Below are 22,005 nucleotides of genomic sequence, written 5' to 3' on the forward strand. Positions count from 1 at the left end.
TATTTAGGTATCAAAGACAGTTCACCAGAAATACAATTCTTTAAAAATAACAATGAATACTTTTCAGTTTTGTGCACCTTTAAGAAAGCAGTGATCTTAGAATATGTACAATTATTAATTTTTTAAAATTTAAAACCCTTTCAAGGGCTAAACTAAGTTTTTGTTTTTAAGTCTAGTTACTTGAGGAATTTTCTGGAGTTGTATTTTCTTTCTTGATGAAATAAAATATATGTTCTTAGTCCTTTGGCATTTTTTTTTTTTAACCTAGAGAAGACTGTCCAATACAGCTGTCTTTCAGGTCATCTTTCCTACCTTAGTGATGTCTCAATAAGCCAAGGAGCATATTTCCATCGCCTGATTTCTTACAGGTTTCAGAGCTACCTGCTAGTGGAATTGGTAAAGAAGTCACATTGCTAGTAAGGTGTCCAATAACCAAAGAGGTTTTTGTGGTAGCATTGTGTTTTTACCCTTCACAATATTTATTGACATGAAAATCTGTAATCATATAATTGAGTACTATTCACTTAAAGGGGTTAACTCTTGAGGAATCATCACACAAAGAGGCTCATGTTTGCTTTTTACTGATATAAGGTGGTTCTTCCAGTTGCACTTTTTTGATGGATTCCTCATGCTTGCTCTAATCTGCAAAGGTGAATAATTATCCTGGCAATAAAATCTTTGTTATTAACAGAAGAACTGGAAGCACCAACTAAGCCATGAAGGGATGGATAAAGGTGAAATAAGGTGCCTATTGTTAATGCTATGGGGAGCGGGCCTGATAAACAACTGCTTGAGCTTCCTGAATGCTTGAATGGCTTCCCAAGTACAGTAATGTACTGCCTGCATCATGAAGATGATATAGTTGAGGGGTCAGCAGGGCATGAGAAGGAATTATCCAAAAAAGTATTAACGATACACATTCTATAGTTTCATAAGGTATAGAGTATTTATCACAATATATAAACTTCAGTTTCTAAGGCGTGTCATTAAATTGTTATTAGTGCTATTGTGGTGTGGTGTGTGTATTTAGAAACAATAGTAAAAATAAATGTAATGATGTGCTGTTGAGCTTGCTTCTAGTGGAAGTAAAAATCATCCTACAAATCAAGGTCAAAAGAGACTGAGGATATCATTATCAAAAGGGGAGAAAAGCTAGAAGCCCAGGTTAATCTCCTAGTTTAGAAAGACGTACAGGTGAGATAAATTATCTGACCTGTTGGTAGTTTACATCATTATTTTATGACTGTTCTAGAATGAATTAGAAGTGGACAGTCTCCCAGTGTTTTTAGCTTATTTATTTTGCAAATGCTCCCTTTTTTGTGGCAATATGACTGCCTCTACCATCACTTAAACATCAATACTAATGATAATATATACTTGTGCAAGTTAATTTCCCACCTTAAAAATTGATTCACACTTTGTTCCTGATGACAAATGTATTCAGCAAAAAACTGCCAAACTGAGGAAACTTCCAATTTGGTCTCAAAGGTTATTTTATCTATTAATAATTGAATGAAGAATTTGTCAGTTTATTTTTTAGTGGTAGCAAGATGATATCATTTATCTACTGTACCCAAAGAATGAATCAGATTTTCTTATGTTCCAAATTTCTGGGGAGGGTGAGATAATAATCTCACAATTATTAAGAATAATGAAATAAGGCGAGTTTTAAAAAAATTTACAGCAGCAGTCATGTCAATTGAAGTGTGTGATGTGATTCACAATCCAGATAATCAATGTTTTAAATTAAACCATGCTTCTTTTGTAAACCTGCTGAAAATAACTGGTGTGGAGACTTGGATAGTTCAAGGTTCAAGGAGATTTCACGATGCCAAATTTCTTTCTCTAAGGGAATGAAACTTAACATTTATTTAGCAAAATATTTAAATTATTCACTATTTATATGAAAAATTTTACTTCTTTCCTTTATTTTTCTATTTTCCCCCATATAATTTTCTCAATTTGGAGTCACCAGTGTTTTGACAAAGAAATGGATTAGGCTTTCCAAAGCACATATGGAAAAAAGGGTGAAAGAGGGAAAAGAAAAAGCTAATTAAAGTGTTATTTTTGTATTCTGGTATCTGCCAACTTTTAATCTTTATAATTTAGTTGTGGGTGAATCCTTAAATTGAAAAGAAGAAAATGAAACCAGGATAAAAGCAAGAATTTTGTACATAAATATGTAAATACTAAACTCTGGAGAAAAAATTCCTGCCACTGATGGAATTACAGTTGGACAATCCATCAAAGAAAGACAGTTAATTTCTGACCCTCCAAAAATAGAGGTAAGTCCTTTTGCTACTAAAATATAGTAAAACCTTGTTATTACAATTCATATCGTCTCCATAATTTTCACTCTTTCTCAATCCTATTAAGGTGTGTCATTAGATTGTTATTAGTGGAAGTAAAAATCATCTTTTTGCCAAACTTGAGAATTTCCCACAATTTGTACCCCACTCCTGTGGGTAATTTCTATATCTTCTAGTTCTTCTTCCCTTCCTCAACTACAGAGGTGAGTTAAGTCAAGGGCTTAGGGAAACAAAAAGTCAGCCTCTGAGAAGTCCAGTGGGAAGGGGTGTGTCTTCAGCAGAAGTAAAATGATTAAACCCAAGGAGAAGAAAATAGGAGATCCAGGAGGGCTCCAGCATTATTTCAGCTTGTTAGGCACTATTTTTTCTATTTTAATAGTAAGAGTGGCAGTGGCAGAAGCTAGTCAAACTGAAATAGTCCTGGAGCTTCTTGGAATCCATTTACTTGAGTGAAGATACACCCCATTCTCTCATGGGCTGCTCGAACCATCCATGCTTTCAGTTTCCTTCAAGTCCTATTTTTTAAGATAGGGAGAAAAGCTTTAGGAACAGAATAGCTACTTTCTTTCATTTTATATTTCTCCTTACTTGCAACATTTTACTCTGATCCCCAGGAAAGAATAAAAGATGATTTGATTGTATTAAGACAATATATGCCTTCCTCTATTTATATACTTTTTAGATTGTCTTACAGAAGGAAATATATGTGTGTGTGCATGTATGTGTATATATATATATATATATACACATATGGATATATACGTACACACACACATACTTCCTTTGGTTTTTGATCTGCAAAACATGAAGCAAATAAAATGTTCTTTGTAATCATATGCCAAGAAGGTGGTAAAAAAAAATGTGATTTATATCTGCACATTCCAAAACATCATACTGCAAATCTTCACAAAACATTCTATGCTATGTTTACACAACCTAAGCAAAGTGAACAGATACACACCATTTAGTGAATTTGGGTCTGTTCTAACTATGCATCAGAATTTTCTCTTGCTTTGAAGACCCACACATACAGGTTGGCTGGCCCCAGATTCTTGAACACTAATGTTCCATTTTAGCTTGGTGTTAGGTTTACCAAAATCTAGAGCAGCTTGTTTTCTAGAGAAATCTTAATACATTCTTGGGTTTGCCTGAAAGTTTTATATTAATAATGGTATAAGCAGTTGCTTCTAAATTTTTATGCAGCTTTTGAATTCTTAGGTTACTTAGGTGATAAAAAGTCCCATGGATGCTATTCTCTGAGTGTGGAAAATTAGCACTCTTCTAATAGTTAGTTCACTGAGTTATTCTCTAAATGCAAGGCTTTCTGAGTATTTAGGTAGAGAGAGTATTCATGGTCAAATACAGGACCTCCTTATGGAAGTTAGCCTGAGCATGCACAAGATGGAACAAATCCAGAAAGCTTCTGTTGTCTTCATCATGGTCTTCCATATGCCATACACAGGAATAGACAGTAGGGAAAAGAAAATGACAGTTAAGTTTCTAAATACATGATTTATTTGAAACATAAGATGTTCCAATTTCCCTAATAATATGTAACAGAAGACTAGTTAGTGATTTTCCCTAAGTCAGACATTAACCATTGAAATCATGGAATTATATTTAGAGCTCTGAATTAGAAATCAGAAGAAAAAGATGCTGGTCCATGCTTTATTGCTTCTAACTTCATGACCTTGGGCAAGTCAGGTAATTTCTCTAAGCCTTAGTTTTCCCATCTGTAAAATAGGGTTAATTATCCTGTTGGGCACCTAATAAAACTGTAAAAATTTATATGTGTAAACTATACAAATAAAGAATATTATGATGATTATGATAGTTGGTTAAGTAAACAAGTTAAAATTTTTTGCTGTGCAGAATTGAAATTAGTTCCTTTCAGAGCAGACTCTTCAACTTTACATTTTCCATTAAAACTAATACCAGATTTAAAAAGTGACGAAACCAGGAACTAAATATATCTCATGGAAAAACAATGTCTGATTTTTCTATTTTTATCTTGGATATAAAAGTCTACACAGAATTATCTATGTCTTAAGGGGAGACTAGAATGCACTTTACTCACAACTGAGCACCATCTACATGCATACTCACCAGACAGAACTGATTGTAGCATTTCCATTATCACATACGCAAATGCATTTGCCACACTCTGCAGGAAGTTATTTCTTTCCACTGGAGTGCTAAAGACTTTACAGACTTTTTGCATCATTTTAACTGCCCAATCCATGCAGTATAGTTCTTTCTCACATACCTGATTTAGACATACAAAGCATTATGGTAAATCTTTATTTGAAGAAAGCGGTAGAATTTGAAATTGGTATTAACAATGACCGTTTATAATTTTACAGAATTTAATACATATAACATCATGTTGAGTCTATAAATGGGAAATGCTCTTATATCTAACACTTCTTTGCTTTCAAATGGTATAAATTTAGTGGGGAAAAGTGTGAAGTAAAAAAAGCCTGGTTCAAGATTATCATAGAAAAAAGATTATCATAGAATATTTGTTTATTAATATAAGAAATAATATTGAAAACAATTGTTAAACATATGAAAAATAAGGCTCCTGCTCATTCATTCAATAAGTGTTTATTGAGCACATGCTAAGAGCTGGGGATACAATGGTAAGCCATAAAGACATGGTCTCTATTTTCAAGGAGTCCAATGAGGGTGACAGACAGACAATTTCAACAGGCAAGAGAGCCCTATGGTGACACCAACTTTCCATCTTGAGAGTAGTAGGGAATATTTCTCTATTATTTAAAACATAGATAAAGTGAAAATTACATGTTTATAGGTAAAACTGACTGAAAGGAAAAAGGTTTATTTACTGATATCTTAAATGGTCAATTTAACTCACATAGCCAAATAACATAGAGCATGAAAATAAACTATATAGTACTGTAACTAAATAATGTTAACCTGACAAGAAAGATATATTGCCTACTTATTATGTGTAAAGCACTGTACAAGGCACTATGAAAGAAATAAGTGGCATAGTCCTGGATTTCAAAGAGCTTGCAATCTATTTTGGGAGACGACTTACCCCACACGTACAGCGGCCTTAGAACACCACTGGTAAATGAAGATAAAGAGAAGACAAATCTGAGGCCATTTAGAGAAAATTAATGACCAGAGTTGAGATGTTAAACAGAGAAGGCCTTCCGGAGAAGGTTTCTCCACCCCTAGCGGTTTCCTCTCCATTCCTTTTACTACAGTGTGGCCAAACTCACCTTCCAAAAACGTAAAACTGACAATGTCTCCCTGCCTCCTAAAACTTGTCAGCAGTGTGGCTCCTGTGGTTCAAGCTCCACAGAATGGTCTACCAGGCCCTGCCTTACCTAGCCTCTCCCTTCCTGTCTAAACTTACCATCTCCTCCTCTTCTACACATTTTTCCCTTCAGAAATAATACTGAACTACTTATAGTTCCCTGATACAGTCATGCAGTTCCAATTCTCTCTTTCCTTTTTTTGTTTTGTTTTGAGGGCCTCTGCTTATTAAAATAAACATTTACATTTAGAATACAATTAATTTAATAGCTTTCTTCACATTTTAAAAGAGCCACAGAGATTTCATCCATGTTTTAAGCAGTTGAGTTGGTGAAGATCCTGTCTCCATTTTGTAGAAAATGGATTACATTCAATTATTCCTCACAACAGCCAGCTGAAGATTATTCCATTGCTTTTGAAGCACTGGTTGGGCTGGCATCTGTGATGGAAGCCAAATAAATGAGATATCTATGCAACACATGCAGGCACATGCTTGAATAATCGAACCCCTCTGTCTGGTGAACACTTCCTATTCATTTAAAAAACTTATATCTACTGGAATTGGGGAAGCCCTCTCTGTACTCTATGCCCACCCAATATTGACTCCTCTCTGATACCTTTGTATCTTTTTTTACATATTTTTGCACTTATCACACTGAATTTATTTATATATACTTTGATATTGCTTAGAAGACCTTAAGCAGCTTTTGGTCAGGGATTTGTTCTATTAATTTCCACAGTCCTAAAATCTCTCACAGGTATGGCCCATAGTAAACACTCAATTTGTGTTAAATGAATGAATATTAAATACATTTTTAAATGTTTTTATTTTGAAAAACATTTTAACTATATAAAAGTAAAGAGAGTAGTATTATGAACCCCTAGTATCCATTCCCTAGCTTCAACAATTACTAATCTTGTTTCACTTCTACCACCACTCACTTACACATTCTCTCCCTGCTGCCCAGGGATTATCCTGGAGCAAATCATAAGGGATGCTTTATTTTTAAATGGAATTTAAGGGAAAAAAAAGAATATAACTTGGCAGAGCTGTATAATGACAATCCAGATATGAAGTGGGGAGAGGTTAACACAAGGAATGATTCCAGATATGATAGTTTATTATATAAATTAAAAAAATTTTTAAATATATAAAGTATATATAAAAATATATACTTAAATACTTATTCTTTCAAAATGTTTCGTACATATTTCAGTTCCTTCAGGGCAGCTCCCTAGTAGGTCAACTATAATGTTAAACAATTTGCTAGAAAAAACTTATTTTATACTTACCAAAGCCAAAAAGACTATCAGCCTTGCCAGTTCAATGGCCCGTCCATTCATAGCTTTACTAGCCATGAAAGTGAAACAGACGCTGTTCCCACTTAGGATTAGGAGATGTGCATTATTCTCTAGAAGCCACTCACGGGGAACCACTTTTATTAAAGAAAGAACAGTTATTTAATGAGAAATTACACAATAGCTATAGTAAACATCATTAAATACATGCAATATTATATTACTTTATTGGAAATACAATCAGTGCCGAGGGAGAATCTCAGAAAAAATGCTTTAGTTTTCCGATTACAGCATTCAACCGGGGACAGAGATAATTTATTGCCAAGTCACAGCGACTCTTAAAATTTACTAGTAATACAGTCAACGCATTTCTCCTACACATAGGTCAACAGACAAGGTGGTGTAATCCTGCTAAAGAAAGAAATCTTGTAAACTTTAGAATCTAAAGGATTATGCAGGAATGGGAAACATTGTTTCATCTCGCCAGTACCAACAGGAAAGGGCCTTCTTCTTACCCAACATTCGGACGTGTTTCTGAGAACTTCAAAATGGGAATAATTAAGCTAATTAAATTATGAAGCTTTCAAATAATAGCAATAAATACATATTTATAAAATTGGCAAGGAAAATGGAAGGAAAGTAAGTTGATTATATGCATTCTCTTCAAACATGAAGACAAACTTTAAATGTTTTAAAGCATTTAGTGATTTCCAATAGGCAGTTCTTTTGTTACCTATAGAGTTGTCCTTACAATTTTATAACTGTATTCTAATAACACATTTCTCTTACTGTATGTGGTAAATAACTCCTTTTACCTGATAGTTCATCTACAAGACTGATAACATCATCCGCTGTCCACTCTTTGGTGCCTGTATCATACAGTAATTTAATGGCATCAGCCAAACCTTTCAGACTGGGTTCATCTGCAGGTCCTTCTATCATTTTCTGCCAAACCACCTGTCCTGAATGATAATTGAAACAAAAGCTAGGCTATGACAGAATAGTTGGCTTTGCGATAAAGACTACACAGATCGTTTAAAAAGGAAATTGGATTGCATAATGGAATCCATTACTTATATATGCTACTTTCATTTTAACTTTCATAATGAAAGGTCAATTCTGATAACAGTATAAATTTTAATGTCTCTGACTGATGTGATGAAGCACAGCAACAATAGCTAAATGAGGAAAAGAAAAGGTAGTTTCACCAAGCAAAACACTGTTTCTGGTTCAAAGATAATGCTACCCCATAACAGAAATTAAAATAAACAATTGATGTAATCTTACTAAAATGAAATAAAACCTAGTGATAGACTTCCAAAAAGAGAGCATGCTGTATCTGAGAATTTTCCAGACATTTATATCAAAACAGAGTAATCCAGTCAATTTTTTATTATTTACCTATGACCAATTTCTCTTTGTGAATTACACACACAAACAAAATTTGATCCCAGATTGGCTTCCTGCTGCTACTCAACACACTTTAAACTAGTTAACTCCTGATATAAGGCAGTGTGAACTAAATACATGCTAATTTTAACATTCATCCAAGCAAAACTTAATTAGAAAGGCCAAAAAATTGCAAAAAATAATATGATGCACCCCAAATTAAGTAAAACATCAATTCTGACTACCACATTGCTTCCCTTGCATTATTAGTCCCCTACAGCAGCAAATATAATCTTGAGTCAAGATAACGTTTAAAGGGTTTCCCTGGTGGCACAGTGGTTGGGAATCCACCTGCCAATGCAGGAGACACGGGTTTGAGCCCTGGCCCAGGAAGATCCCACATGCCTCAAAGCAACTAAACCCATGCACCACAACTACTGAGCCTGAGCTCTAGAGCCCGCGAGCCACAACTACTGAGCCTACGTGCCACAACTACTGAAGCCTGTGCGCCTAGAGCCTGTGCTCCCCAACAAGAGAAGCCACCGCAATGAGAAGCCTGCACACCGCAAGGAAGAGTAGACCCTGCTCACCGCAACTAAAGAAAGCCCGTGTGCAGCAACAAAGACCCAACACAGACAAAATAAATAAATAAATATATTTTAAAAAATAATAATAATGTTTGTTTGTTTGTTTGTGGTACGCGGGCCTCTCACTGTTGTGGCCTCTCCCGTTGTGGAGCACAGGCTCCGGACGCGCAGGCTCAGCGGCCATGGCTCACGGGCCTAGCCGCTCCGTGGCATGTGAGATCTTCCCGGACCGGGGCACGAACCCGTGTCCCCTGCATCGGCAGGCGGACTCTCAACCACTGCGCCACCAGGGAAGCCCGAAATGCAGTTATTTTGGGTAAATCAGAGATGATGAGAATATATTTGGAAATGGCCTGCAGCAGAACAATTTCTGTCTTGATGCTTAAGTTATATACAAGTCAATGTAGTATATACATTTATGAAACATGGTTTACTTATTAGGAATGATGAAACTAAGCAGGTACAAAAAGATATGTTTCCTAAAGTGAAAGTAATTAACCAATTTTGTAACATACATCCCAAAGAAATGGATGCTCACCATCTTGAGGAGCTACTGGTCCAAAGATGATATACAGTAATCTTGCCTGATTCACCATTGGCCATGGTTTTAATATGCACGTCAACCAAAATGCAGAATCACTTTGACGGGTCCAACGATCAAGAAAAACGTTCCTACAGAACAGTCTGATCCATAACTCCAGTTTTGTGGCAACTCCTATGAAGACAAAAGCACTGTAAACAATTCTTCTTAGAAAGATTGATATGCATATTGGATAGGTCAAGACATACATCATTAAATGCTTTGTACTGAGAGTGTTACTTCATTTTACTCTGTAAAAATTTGAGATTATCAAGGAACTACTTTTTTTAAAACAACTTTATTGGGATACAATTCACATCCCATAAAATTTACCAATTTAAAGTGTACAATTCAATGTTCTTTTTTTTAGTATATTCACAGATATATGTGCCCATTACCAAGTAAATTTTAGAACATCTTGATTACCTCAAAAAGAAACCCTGCTCTTTTAGCTATCGCTCTCCTATCCTTCTGCCCTTTACCACACCCAGCACTAAGCACTACTTGCCGTCTCTATAGATTTTCCTATTCTTCATATGAATGAAGTCACGTAGTAGGTGGTTTTTTGTGACTGACTTCTTTCCTTAGCATGTTTTTTTTTTTAATACTTATTTTCTATTTATTTATTTGGCTGTGTTGGCTCTTAGTTGTGGCATGCGGGATCTTTTCATTGCAGTGCATGAGCTTCTCTAGTTGCGGCACGTGTGTTCCAGAGTGCGTGGGTTCAGTACTTGTGGGCTTAGTTGCCCCGTGGCATGTGGGATCTTAGTTCCCCGACCAGGGATGGAACCCACGTTGCCTGCATTGGAAGGCGGATTCTTAACCACTGGACCACCAGGGAAGTCCCCTTAGTATGTTTTCAAGGTATACCCATGTTATGGTAAGTATCAATACTTCATTCCTTTTTATGGCCAAATAATATTCCATTGTATAGATATACCACATTTTTTATCGATTCACCAATCGATGGATATTTGGGTTGTCTCACCTTTTGGCTATTATGAACAATGTTGCTATTAACATTCATGTACAAGTTTCTGTATGGACATATGTTTTCGTTTCTCTTGAGGATATACCTAGGAATGGGATTGTTGGGTCATACGGTAACTCTATATTTAATTATTGAATAACTACCAGATTGTTTCCAAAGTGACTGCACCATTTTGCATTCCCACCAGCAATGTATGAGGGCTCCAAATTCCCCACATTCTCACCAACGCTTGTTATCTGACTTTTTGGTTCTAGCCATCCTAGTGGGTATGAAGTGGTATCTCACGGTTTTCTTTAAACAGCTTTATTGAAATATATATAATTTACATACTGTATACCTTACCCTTTAATGTATATAATTCAACAGTTTTTGATATATTACATTATTTTCCTAAATTGTGGTAAATATATATGATATAAAATTTGCTATTTTAACCATTTTTAAACTATACAATGCAGTGGCATCAATTACAGTCACAGTGTTGTTCAACCATCACCACTGTCTTACACTCAAATTTTTCATCTCAAACAGAAACTCTGTAACCATTAAGCAATAACTCTGCATTCCCCATCTTCCCACATCCTGGTAACCTCTAATCTACTTTCTGTTTTTATGAATTTGCCTGTTCTAGGTACCTCACATAAGTGGAATCATACAATATTTGTCTTTTGTGTCTGAATTATTTCACTTAGCATATATTTTCTTTTTTTAAATTAATTAATTTTATTTTATTTTTGGCTGCGTTGGGTCTTCATTGCCGCGCATGGGCTTTCTCTAGTTGCAGCGAGTGGGGGCTACTCTTCGTTGCGGTGCGCAGGTTTCTCACTGCGGTGGCTTCTCTTGCTGTGGAGCACGGGCTCTAAGCGCACGGACTTCAGTAGCTGTGGTACATGGGCTCAGCAGTTGTGGCTCGCAAGCTCTAGAGCACAGGCTCAGTAGTTGTGGGACACAGGCTTAGCTGTTCCATGGCATGTGGGATCTTCCCGGACCAGGGCTCAAACCTGTGTCCCCTGCACTGGCAGGCATACTCTTAACCACTGTACCACCAGGTAAGCCCCTTAGCATATATTTTCAGTGTTCATCCATGTTGTGGCCTGTATCAAAACTTCACCCGTTTTTATGAGTGAATAATATTCCATTGTATGTATACACCACATTTTGTCTATTCATTCATCTATTGATGAACACTTGGGTTGTTTCCAGTTTTTGGCTACTGAAAATAATGCTTCAGTGAACCCTGGTGCACAAGTATTTGTCCTTGTTCCTGCTCTCAATTTCCTTAGTTATGTACCTAGGAGTGCAATTGCTGAGTGATATGATAACTCCACCTTTAGTTTTTTGAGGAATGTCCAAATTGTTTTCCCTGGTGGTGGTACCATTTTACATTTTATATTTTTATGCCATTTATGTTCTACTTACTTGTAGATAAGACAAGTGTAAATGGAAAGTCTGCCAATGCACTAAGGCCATATGTAAGTGTCTCCTGATGTGTTAAGTCAAGTAACACAGAAGTTTAGAGGAGAGAGATTATTGCAGGTCTGGGAAGATCAGGAAAGGTTTTACAGAGGAGGTCAGGTAAATTGGGTCTTAAAAGGTAAAAAGGAGAGATGGTATTTCAGGAAAAAGAGAGAATGAATAAAAGGTATGAGGTAGAAATGTGTAAGACGTGTCTGAGATACAGTGAGTAGAGCAATATGCCTATGTCAAACTGATACAGAGGTAGCGGGCAATAATTTTGAAAAAGTAAGTTAGGACTAGAATATGAAGGCCAATATAAACAGTTTGGGCTTTATTTTGAAGATATAAGGAAGCTAATAAAACTTTTTGATCAAGAGAGAGACATGATAAATTAATTTTGTTATTGTTTCATTGGGCTTCTATGTCTGCCTTTAAAATTAAAATCTGCCATGATTTGTTTCATAATGAAATATTTCAAGCTGACAGAAAAGCAGAGATACTATAACAAACACTGTGTACTGACCAGCTAGCTTTGTCAAATCTTTATTTTTTTGCTATATTTGCTTCAGATTTTTAAAAATAAATAAAACATTCTGATATAGTTAAAACTTCTTGTGTATCAGTCCCAATCACCTTCCTCCCCAGAGGTAATCACCATCTTGAATTGGGTTTTATCCCTCCTGTATTAGTCAGCTTTCTCTAGAGAAGAAAAACTAACAGGATGTGTGTATATACATAGAGAAGGATTTATTTTGAGGAATTTGCTCATGAGGATTCTGGAAGCTTGGCAAGTCCATAATCTGCAGGGTAGGGTGGGAGGCTGCAGACAAGAGAAGAGTTCTAGTTCAAGTCCAAAGGCAGTCTGTTGGTAGAATTCTTTCTTGTTTGGGGAGGGGAGTCTTTTTCTGTTAAGGCCTTCAAGTGATTGGATGAGGCCCACTCACATTATGGAGGGTAATCTACTTTACTCAAAATCTACTGAGTTAAATGTTAATCTCATCTAAAAAATAACTTCAAAGAAACATCTAGAATAATGTTTGACCAAATATCTGGGTACTGTGGCCTACCCAAGGTGACACCCAAAATTAACTATCATACCTCCCAACTATGTTTTTATACTTTTTTACATATGTATATAACCATAAAGAATATATAGAATTGTTTTGCATGTTTTTAATAATGTATATAAATGGTATCATATTAAAAGCATTGCTTGGTAACCTTTTTTTCTCAAATTATATTTTGAGATTTACCCATAGTAAGACACGTGGCTCTAGTTAATTCATTTTAACTACTAATGTTTTTTTTTAAATAAATTAATTTTTTAATTTTTATTTTTGGCTGCATTGGGTCTTCGTTGCTGTGCATGGGCTTCTCTCTAGTTGCAGCGAGCGGGGGCTACCCTTTGTTGTGGTGTGCAGGCTTCTCATTGTGGTGGCTTCTCTTGTTGCGGAGCACGGGCTCTAGGCGCGTGGGCTTCAGCAGTTGTGGCACGTGGGCTCAGTAGTTGTGGCTTGCAGGCTCTAGAGCACAGGCTCAATAGTTGTGGCACACGAGCTTAGTTACTCCGTGGCGTGTGGGATCTTCCGGGACCAGGGCTCGAACCCATGTCCCCTGCATTGGCAGGCAGATTCTCAACCACTGCACCACCAGGGAAGCCCACTACTAATGGTTTTAATTGTATAAATATGCCATAATTCATTTATCCATTCTCCTGACAACAGGCATTACTTTGTTTGCAGCTTTCCCTGGTTACATGCTGCAATGCTCATTCTTATACGCCTCCTTGTGCATACTGTGGGAGTTTCTCAGAATGAAACTGCTAAATTGTAGGGTTCTTTTAATTTTTTTTTTTGGCTGCACCGTGCAGCATGCAGGATCTTAGTTCCCCGACCAGGGATCACACACAGTGGAAGCATGGAGTCCTAACCACTGGACTGCCAGGAAAGTCCCTCTTATAATTTTTAAAATATGAACTATTTCAGGTATATATAGAAGTTTAAAAAATACTATAATGAACACCTTTGTATCCTCCACCAGCTTAAGGAATAAAATATTATTAATGTGGTTGAAGCGCTCTGAGAGCTTCTCTTTCTCTAATCACAGGCCACTTCTGCCTCACTATCTGATTCAGTGTTTATCGTTCCCTTGCATCTCTTTGTCTTTTTACTACAAACGAATGCCACAATTTATTTTGAAATACACTTTAGAACTCTACTTTTTTTTTTCTATTTTAATCTCTGTATAAGGTTATCTCTGAATTTTAGTTCTTTACCTGGTTTGCTGCAGACAACTGTCTGCATGTTGCGGGAGAGATTAGTCAGCTCACATAAGAAGTTATAAACACGATGGCACTCAAGTTCATCCCATCCTGCTGTTAAGGTCTGAGGATGATAAAGGAAACATTTCAGATGTTCAAACCGTCAAATCAAAACATAAGTCACTATTGCCTTATGACCATAACTGCTGTAGCATAAAATCGAGGCAATGTGCAATTTTTATCCACTATGGAACTGTTGAAATTCGTAGGAAATTTTATATAAACAAAACCTAGAAATGCTCCAAAATCCAGTTTCTTTTTGGTTGCATAGGGAGTATCTTTTCAGGGAACTAAATGGTACTGAATCCTGAACTCTGACAGTATAGATACAACTTTAGACATCTGACTCACAACCATACTGTGGCTTAGTTTTAGACTACAGTAGAACCCTTTTGGTCCCCTCTAGCTATCAGTTATGATATTGCTTACAAATGATAATGACCTCATTTTAATGTGACAATTATGAGCATTTATTTACAACATTTGGGTGTGAAACAAAAAACAATTTTTATTAGGACCAAATATAGTAATTATCTTTGAGGAGACCAGAATGTACAGTTAAACATATATGAAAAATTCAAATGGTATTCAACTATATGTAGATTTTGAAAAAGTTGATTAATCATATCAATTTTTCTTAAAATAGTTGAACTATATTTCAGTAGTTTAAAAATGAATCTTATTCTCTTTGGAAGGACATAATAGAAACTGCTAACAGTGGTTACTTCTGTTGAAGGGAACTCTGTGAACAAGGAACAGGCCTGGGAGGAGACTTAATATTCACTTTATACCATTTTGTACCTTTTGAATTTTATATGAATACATGTGCTCATATTACCTGTTCCAAAGGGAAAAAGAAAAAGCAGAAATCTATCTATCTTGGAAGAGGGCTAGAAGGAGGGCCTATGCCCCTGGAACCTGTACATGCAGATGGTGGCTGGCTGGCAGGATGGGTTATAAGCAAGACTGTTGTAAGATTGTTGTAAACCTCATAAGGTTGCTGTAATATTTAAGTAAGTTAATACATGTAAACTGCTTACAACAGTGCAATATATTAATAATATATTGAACAGCATTAATAATAATGTTATTATTATAATGTTTATAATAAAATAGTAAAAAGTGTTCTTAAAATCATGCAGTTGATTTCTTCCCCCCTCCCAGGTTTACTGAGATATAATTGATGTATAACATTGTATAAGTTAAAGACATATAACATAGTAATTATATATATATAGCAAAATAATTACCACAAGAAGGTTAGTTATCCGTATCATTTCCTATAGTTACTATTTTTTTATACAGTTCATTTCTAAGATCACATCTTAAATAACTAGCCCAAGACTTAAAACTCATTGCACACACACACCCTCTACCCCACAATATTTCTAGTCATTACAATTGGCTGGAAACTTCAAGGACATTGGTATAGAGCAAATAAGTGTTAAACATTTCTTACCAGTGAGAAATCCAAGAAGAAAATCTGAGGTGGCAAACATATTATTGGATTAACACATTCTCAAACATTTACAATGTTATTTTGTTTTCTTTTTAGATCATTATTACTTTTATTATCCTATAGAAAGACAGATTACATGCTCTACTTGATAACAGTTCAAAAAGAATTCCTTTTCTTCTTTCACTAAAAAAAAATGTACCTGTAAAAACATGCCGTAACATGGTAATCCTAAACATTGCAATGGAGTTACACAGCCGTTAAATTTAAAACAGGAAACCTGTAAAGAGAACAGCTGTTAATTCCTCCTTTTCACTGCAACTGTGCAATGATTTGACATTCAAATTTAATGGAACTACGCAAGGATTGTTTTCAGTCTAAACTGAAAATAACTAAAACACTAAACAACTGATTAGTCACATGTTATATAGGTGGGGATTATGAAACATAAAACAAGCTCCTCAAGGAGCTCACACTTTATTTAGAACAATAAGATATACATACATGAAATTAATTTTATATTTCAGGATAAAGTATGTATAAATGCTAAAATGACCAAATAAACATATCAGATACAATGAAAGCAGGGAAAGGATAATTTTGAGAATGATTAAAAAAGCTTATGAAGGATGTGAAACAAGCAATGTCTTTAAGTAGGATTCAAATATAATCAATAGATAGTATTGGTGAGGGAAACAATAAGGGCAAAATGGTATAGAGGTAAAAATTTTAAATATTCATTTGGACAGAAAGATATGAGCAGCTTAATTAGGCTCAAAGTAGTAGAAAGTAAGGCTGCACTGTCAGGGGGAACCCTAAATAACACCTGTGGACTTTATCTTGATGAAACTGAGTAGCCACGGAAATATTTTTAAAAGCAAGAAAATTAATTTGATGTAAGTGATTCAGCATTTAGAATGTCTTGGGAAGTGAAGAAGTGAATGGCAGAAAGATCATCTTGGAAGCTGCTGCAATAACATACAGCTGAACTCAATGCAAACACTGACATGAAAAAAGCCAGTGGATCAGAAACAGTTTGCATACTATTGAGTGTAAAACTGAATCAGCAGTATTAGATATATATTGGGTTTATATAGTAAAACTCAATGTCTAACAGAGATTATGCCCAAACATATTGATACACATTTCCAAGTCATAAATTATCATAAAAGGTTTGTCATTTTATATAATAAAAATAGTTTTAACACAAATATTTAAATAGTAAAATGTTAACATTTGGAAATAATTTTCATTTTAATAAAATATCTAAATCACCACTTTAAAACAACCTCAGAATTCCCACATGAGGTGAAAATACTTTTATTACTCCGATAAACCTAATAAACTTGAATGATGTACTTAGTTATATGTAAAAATTATTTTATAATAAGTAAAATACTCCTATACTACATTTTGGTGTTTTATAATCTCTGACCACTTGGTAAAGTATTAGATTATCATCAACCAACTTTTTAGTACCAATTCATGAAATTCCACTAATTAAAGATAGATTTAAAATGAGTATAAGACATTAATAATAAAATATATTTACTGGAAATCAAGACTGTGAGCTAATTCAGAAGTATGATCTTACTTCTGCGAGTATCTTGTGAATGTACTTCAGTCTTTCCTTTGTGGGTAGCAGCAATGTACATCTTTTAAACAGTAGACCTGAGAAAGTAAAGAGACATATGAAAAAATGACAACAATGTAATTAACTTAAGAATATCTATAACTCACAGCATAATGTTTCCTGAAAGTCAAGTATACGATAGTGGATTGTGAGCTGATAGAGTTTTTAAGAGGAAGTTTGGGAGGAAGGGTGCAAAACACATACATGGTGTTTACCAAGTGACTCTGGTGTCCACCCAAGAGGCTATGGCATAAAATCTTACAAAAAATTGTGAAACTGATGGTATAGTACAGATATGAGAAAGTATTCAGATTTTAAAAGATACAATAACCAAACACAAAACACAACAGGGAAACTCTGCTGTCTTTATTTCATAGAAAACATATTCCAATACCTCTTAAAATTAAGCTCATGTCCACCATGAAAAATGTTTTAAGAGTTGCTAATGGAAAGAATGAGAAAAGAGATTTTGTACTCCTTTCTCCAAATACAAAAACTTGAAGTCGTAAGTATTTAAAATTTCAGAGATTAGAAGTCGGTTTTTCTCTCACAGAAAGTATCCAGTTTGGATGAAATATTTATCTCTTCCTTCAGAGATATCCTTTTATGGGGCTTGCATGTTAAGAATGTATAGAATTTTGTGTTTAGATATTTAAAAAAGAAAAAAAACCTTCAATTTCCCAGTGAGATATGTAACTTGAACTACAGTGACAGGAAGTGTATGGTTATGATTTATTTCCTCTAAGTGTTCTGTTTTCCTAAAATGGCAATACATTGTTAACATTCCTATAAGGCCAAATGTCCTCAAACTAAAAATAAGATACATGGTAGGAAAATATATATCTGAATATCATGACTTTCTTCAGTTTTCATCTTCTCTGCATTTACTTTTTTACATAATATAATAACTACTTTATATATAATTCTGTAGACTCTATGGGAATTGAATCTATTTTTAGAAGTTGCTATGTTTGGGCAACACATGACCAGAATTGAGTTTTAAACATAAGCCCTCCTTATTATTGTACATAAAAAGACATTTTCAGTGTTTAGTTTTCAGGCTGAGTTCTCTTCCTTTCATGTTTTGGCATCCAGTCCCATGGCATATCATAGCTGGGGAATTGTAAGCTATAATTGTATGTTGGTTGCTTTTTCTAATGTAGAACGCCTATTTTTAAGGGTTTCAATTTACCATAAAAACCAATTCTGGCTGGGCTTCCCTGGTGGCACAGTGGTTGAGAGTCCGCCTGCCGAAGCAGGGGATGCGGGTTCGTGCCCCAGTCCGAAAAGATCCCACATGCCGCGGAGCGGCTGGGCCCGTGAGCCATGGCCAATGAGTCTGCGTGTCCGGAGCCTGTGCTCCACAACGGGAGAGGCCACAACAGTGAGAGGCCCGTGTACGGCAAAAAAGAAAACCCAAAAAACAATACTGGCTGACTTATTTATTCTTTTAACACAGGTGCTCTGCTATACCCTTTAGAGACTAACTTCTTTAATTTCTTCCCACTAAAATAGAGTCAGATGTAACGTTCTTTCCACACTGACCATCTGCTCTGTTTTGTATGAAGAAGCAAATTAAAATTTATAATCCTTAGAATGGAGAATTCTGAAAATGTTATTTTAATGTCGGAAAACAAGAACAGATCAGATAGGAATGGCAACATAAGGAAATGGTAAGTACATCAAACATTTGTCTAAAGAATTAGTCATAAGCTAGGTGTCTGCACAAAATTTAAATGGAAGGTTGAAATCATTACATGAGTAAAACCATTTTTAAAAGCTAGCTTTTGAGATCAATACATATTTGTATTTTTAATTGAATTATCCACATAATTGTCTTAATGCTATTTTGTTTGTTTATGCAATTGAACCTGGTCAGGGAGAAAAAATTCTTTCAAATTAAAACTAAAGAGTAAGTTTTTCCCAAGTAGCCTTCCTCAGCGTCCGATGATATTGGAAAAAAGATATTCACAATGACAAGTAGCAAAAAGTAATTGCCGTATTCTGTTACAGGCTTCACAAAGCCTAATCATAAATACTGAAACCAATAACATTGTAACCAGATTACAGACCTTTCACTTAGCCTTACTAAGTATACTTGTCAAATACACTTTGATGTATTTACATATCTATATAGTCTTATTTTATTAGCTTAAAGCTAGGCATCCTTGAGCTACTAAAAGGTAACTTACACTTATGGCTTTATTTACATCTCAACATCACTCTGATATTTAATTTTATTGCCATGTTTTGGTTAATTATAAGTAGCTTCATAATTAAACTGGTGTCATTAGTCAAGTCAAAATTAGAATTTTTTTTCAGCACTCTTAGGGAGAATGAAATCAATGAATGGGGTAAAAGACATAAATGATTACAAATCAAGGGAAGAAATTGTCCAGAATTTCTTTTGATAAGGTTAATTTAATAATAGCATTATGATTTATTAGTAAATATGCACAGTGCTTTAAAAAAAAAAAGAAAACCACTGTTTCTGATAAGAGAATAAGTGATTTTTCACAATAATATGCTTAAATTTCTATTTTAAGAACTAGATTATGGTTGAAAGGGAAAAGCAGTACAGAGATAAAACTCATTAGATTCACAGGAAGTAAAGCATAGAAAATACATCAATTTCCTAAACTGGCAAGCCACCTAGACAATAAGCACAGGTGACATTGTATCCACATGAAATCACAAGGACTGACACTTTAAAGTGCATTCTCTCATCTTTAAATATAAGTGTAAGGGACTGTTATTAAGGGAAAGTCCTTACACTGAAGAGTAAAAGCATCATAGAAATAGGAAGTATTCCACTTCGCACGGGCCTTACAGAATTGTATAATAAAATCCCCTTAATTAAGTATAGTTCTTTACTTGTTACAATTCTCATTACATTACATAAATTACCTAGAGATCTGTAGTGTTCCAATATAGTGGAGTCTTGTCTCCTGTCAGGCAGCTCAAGGTTATGAAAGTCCTGTAGTAAAAGTCTTTTGCTTCCTGATGAGGTTGAGATATAATTAATAATGTGCTGGCTGACTGTTTTGGACACCATGCTTAGCACGCTGATATCCTTCACTATCAAAAGAAACATATATATATATATATATACACACACACACACACACACACACATATATGAACGGCTTAAATACAAGAACATCACTATTAGCACAATCTATTTATTTATAATAGATTAATAACAATAATATTAATACTAAATAAATAAATAATAAAAGTGGGGGAAAAGGAAAATCTTAAAATTGTTTTAAATCTAGTTCTCAATGAATTAGAAACATTGGGGATGTAACAGTCAAATTACCATGTCATTATAATTAGAAGCATGTTTTAAAGCATTTGAGTATCATATTTTCTTTGAGTACCACTTACCTAACACTGATGAAATTTTAAAAATAAACAATGTGAACACCATTAACATTCTAGCAGGGCCTAAGATGACAAACTAGTTCTTGGGGAAAATAAAACATTCAATTGTCCATGTAGCCTACTCATAGTCCCCAAACCTCACCTGACAAACATCTTAAGATTATTTGGAATATTTCCAATGGCAAGGCTTTAAAATTTCCAAGCGTTGATAAGGGCTGAGAATCTGGGTCAAGGATGTTGGAAAAACGGCTGGATCGATGATTACGACGTCTGTATTTCTGGTTGGGAATCAAAGTGAAACTGGTATTTACTCTAGATGCCATTTTTTTCTTATCTCATGAATTTATCCTGATTAGAAAAACAAAGTAAAAGAGACAATGAAGAAAGGAAATCAAAACGGTGAAGAGCTGTTGTTTTTTAAAATGGAGAGGTTCATACATTGAAGGGCAACAGCTGCCTCTTTGTATTTACAAAACTTTTAATGTGATGTCCAATTTATGGAGTTCCAACCAGTAGAGTCTATTTATTCATCTCAGCATGATATGAAATACTTAAAAATCTTTTCCCTCTTAGCCAAATATTTTAGATAGAGCTTTAGCAGAAAATGAGATGTGTATTTGGATGAGATACACTCTAAGAAAAGAAATGTGACATTTTTATGTGATATTTTTAAAGGGGCTTCCCTGGTGGCACAGTGGTTAAGAATCTGCCTGCCAATGCAGGGGACATGGGTTTGAGCCCTGGTCTGGGAGGATCCCATATGCCGCAGAGCAACTAAGCCCGTGTGCCACAAATACTGAGCCTGCGTGCTACAACTACTGAAGCCCACGCGCCTAGAGCCCTTGCTCTGCAACAAGAGAAGCCACCGCAATGAGAAGCCTGAGCACCGCAACAAAGAGTAGCCCCTGCTCGCCGCAACTAGAGAAAGCCCGCGCGCAGCAACGAAGATCCAATGCAGCCAAAAATAAATAAATAAATAAAATAAAATAGAAATGTGATATTTTTAAAAAGTAAAAGATTTAACACAAAAAATAACAAATTTAATATTCAATATTTGTCAATTAGTATGTTGCTTTTACAATCTTTACATTCTTAAAAAAATCTAAGTATTACTGTAATATTAAAAATTTGTAGTAATGTTTCTCTATTTCTTTAAAACTGAGTACTGACATGTTTTGTTAAAACAATAAAGACAAAAGAGATTAAAAAGTAGAGATTTTAGTTTACAGCTTTTAAAATTTACTAGCTCTAACAGATTAAGATGATTGCATTATGATTACCAATTATGTGCAATGAAATCAAAGTTTT

At 34.9% G+C, this 22,005-nt stretch overlaps 1 protein-coding gene across 1 annotated transcript; it reads right to left on the bottom strand.

Annotated features, from left to right (window-relative positions):
* Positions 1 to 1,487: 1,487 nt before the first annotated feature.
* FBXO47 (F-box protein 47) lies at positions 1,488 to 21,727 on the bottom strand. Its single transcript, XM_022558179.2, has 10 exons — positions 20,840 to 21,727; positions 20,218 to 20,388; positions 17,272 to 17,348; positions 15,880 to 15,957; positions 14,177 to 14,285; positions 9,411 to 9,587; positions 7,712 to 7,858; positions 6,891 to 7,033; positions 4,404 to 4,575; positions 1,488 to 3,751 (listed from the first exon to the last, which is right to left on the bottom strand). Exons 1-10 carry the CDS (start codon positions 21,018 to 21,020, stop codon positions 3,642 to 3,644), a joined length of 1,365 nt encoding a protein of 454 aa, XP_022413887.1. The 5' UTR covers positions 21,021 to 21,727; the 3' UTR covers positions 1,488 to 3,641.
* Between the last annotated feature and the right edge of the window lie 278 nt (positions 21,728 to 22,005).

This window comes from Delphinapterus leucas, chromosome 19 (assembly GCF_059928025.1).
Source record: "Delphinapterus leucas isolate spDelLeu-1000000601 "Yukka" chromosome 19, BTC_Dleu_Yukka2, whole genome shotgun sequence".
Lineage (NCBI taxonomy): Eukaryota > Metazoa > Chordata > Mammalia > Artiodactyla > Monodontidae > Delphinapterus > Delphinapterus leucas.

Coding starts and splice junctions, on each gene's coding strand:
- FBXO47 (XM_022558179.2), bottom strand. CDS start 21,020: ATGGCATCTAGAGTAAATACCAGTTTCACTTTGATTCCCAACCAGAAA. Junction 15,958..17,271: donor TTCACAAGATACTCGCAGAA/GTAAGATCATAC, acceptor TTCTCTTTACAG/GTTTCCTGTTTTAAATTTAA. Junction 4,576..6,890: donor TGATAGTCTTTTTGGCTTTG/GTAAGTATAAAA, acceptor TGTCTAAATCAG/GTATGTGAGAAAGAACTATA.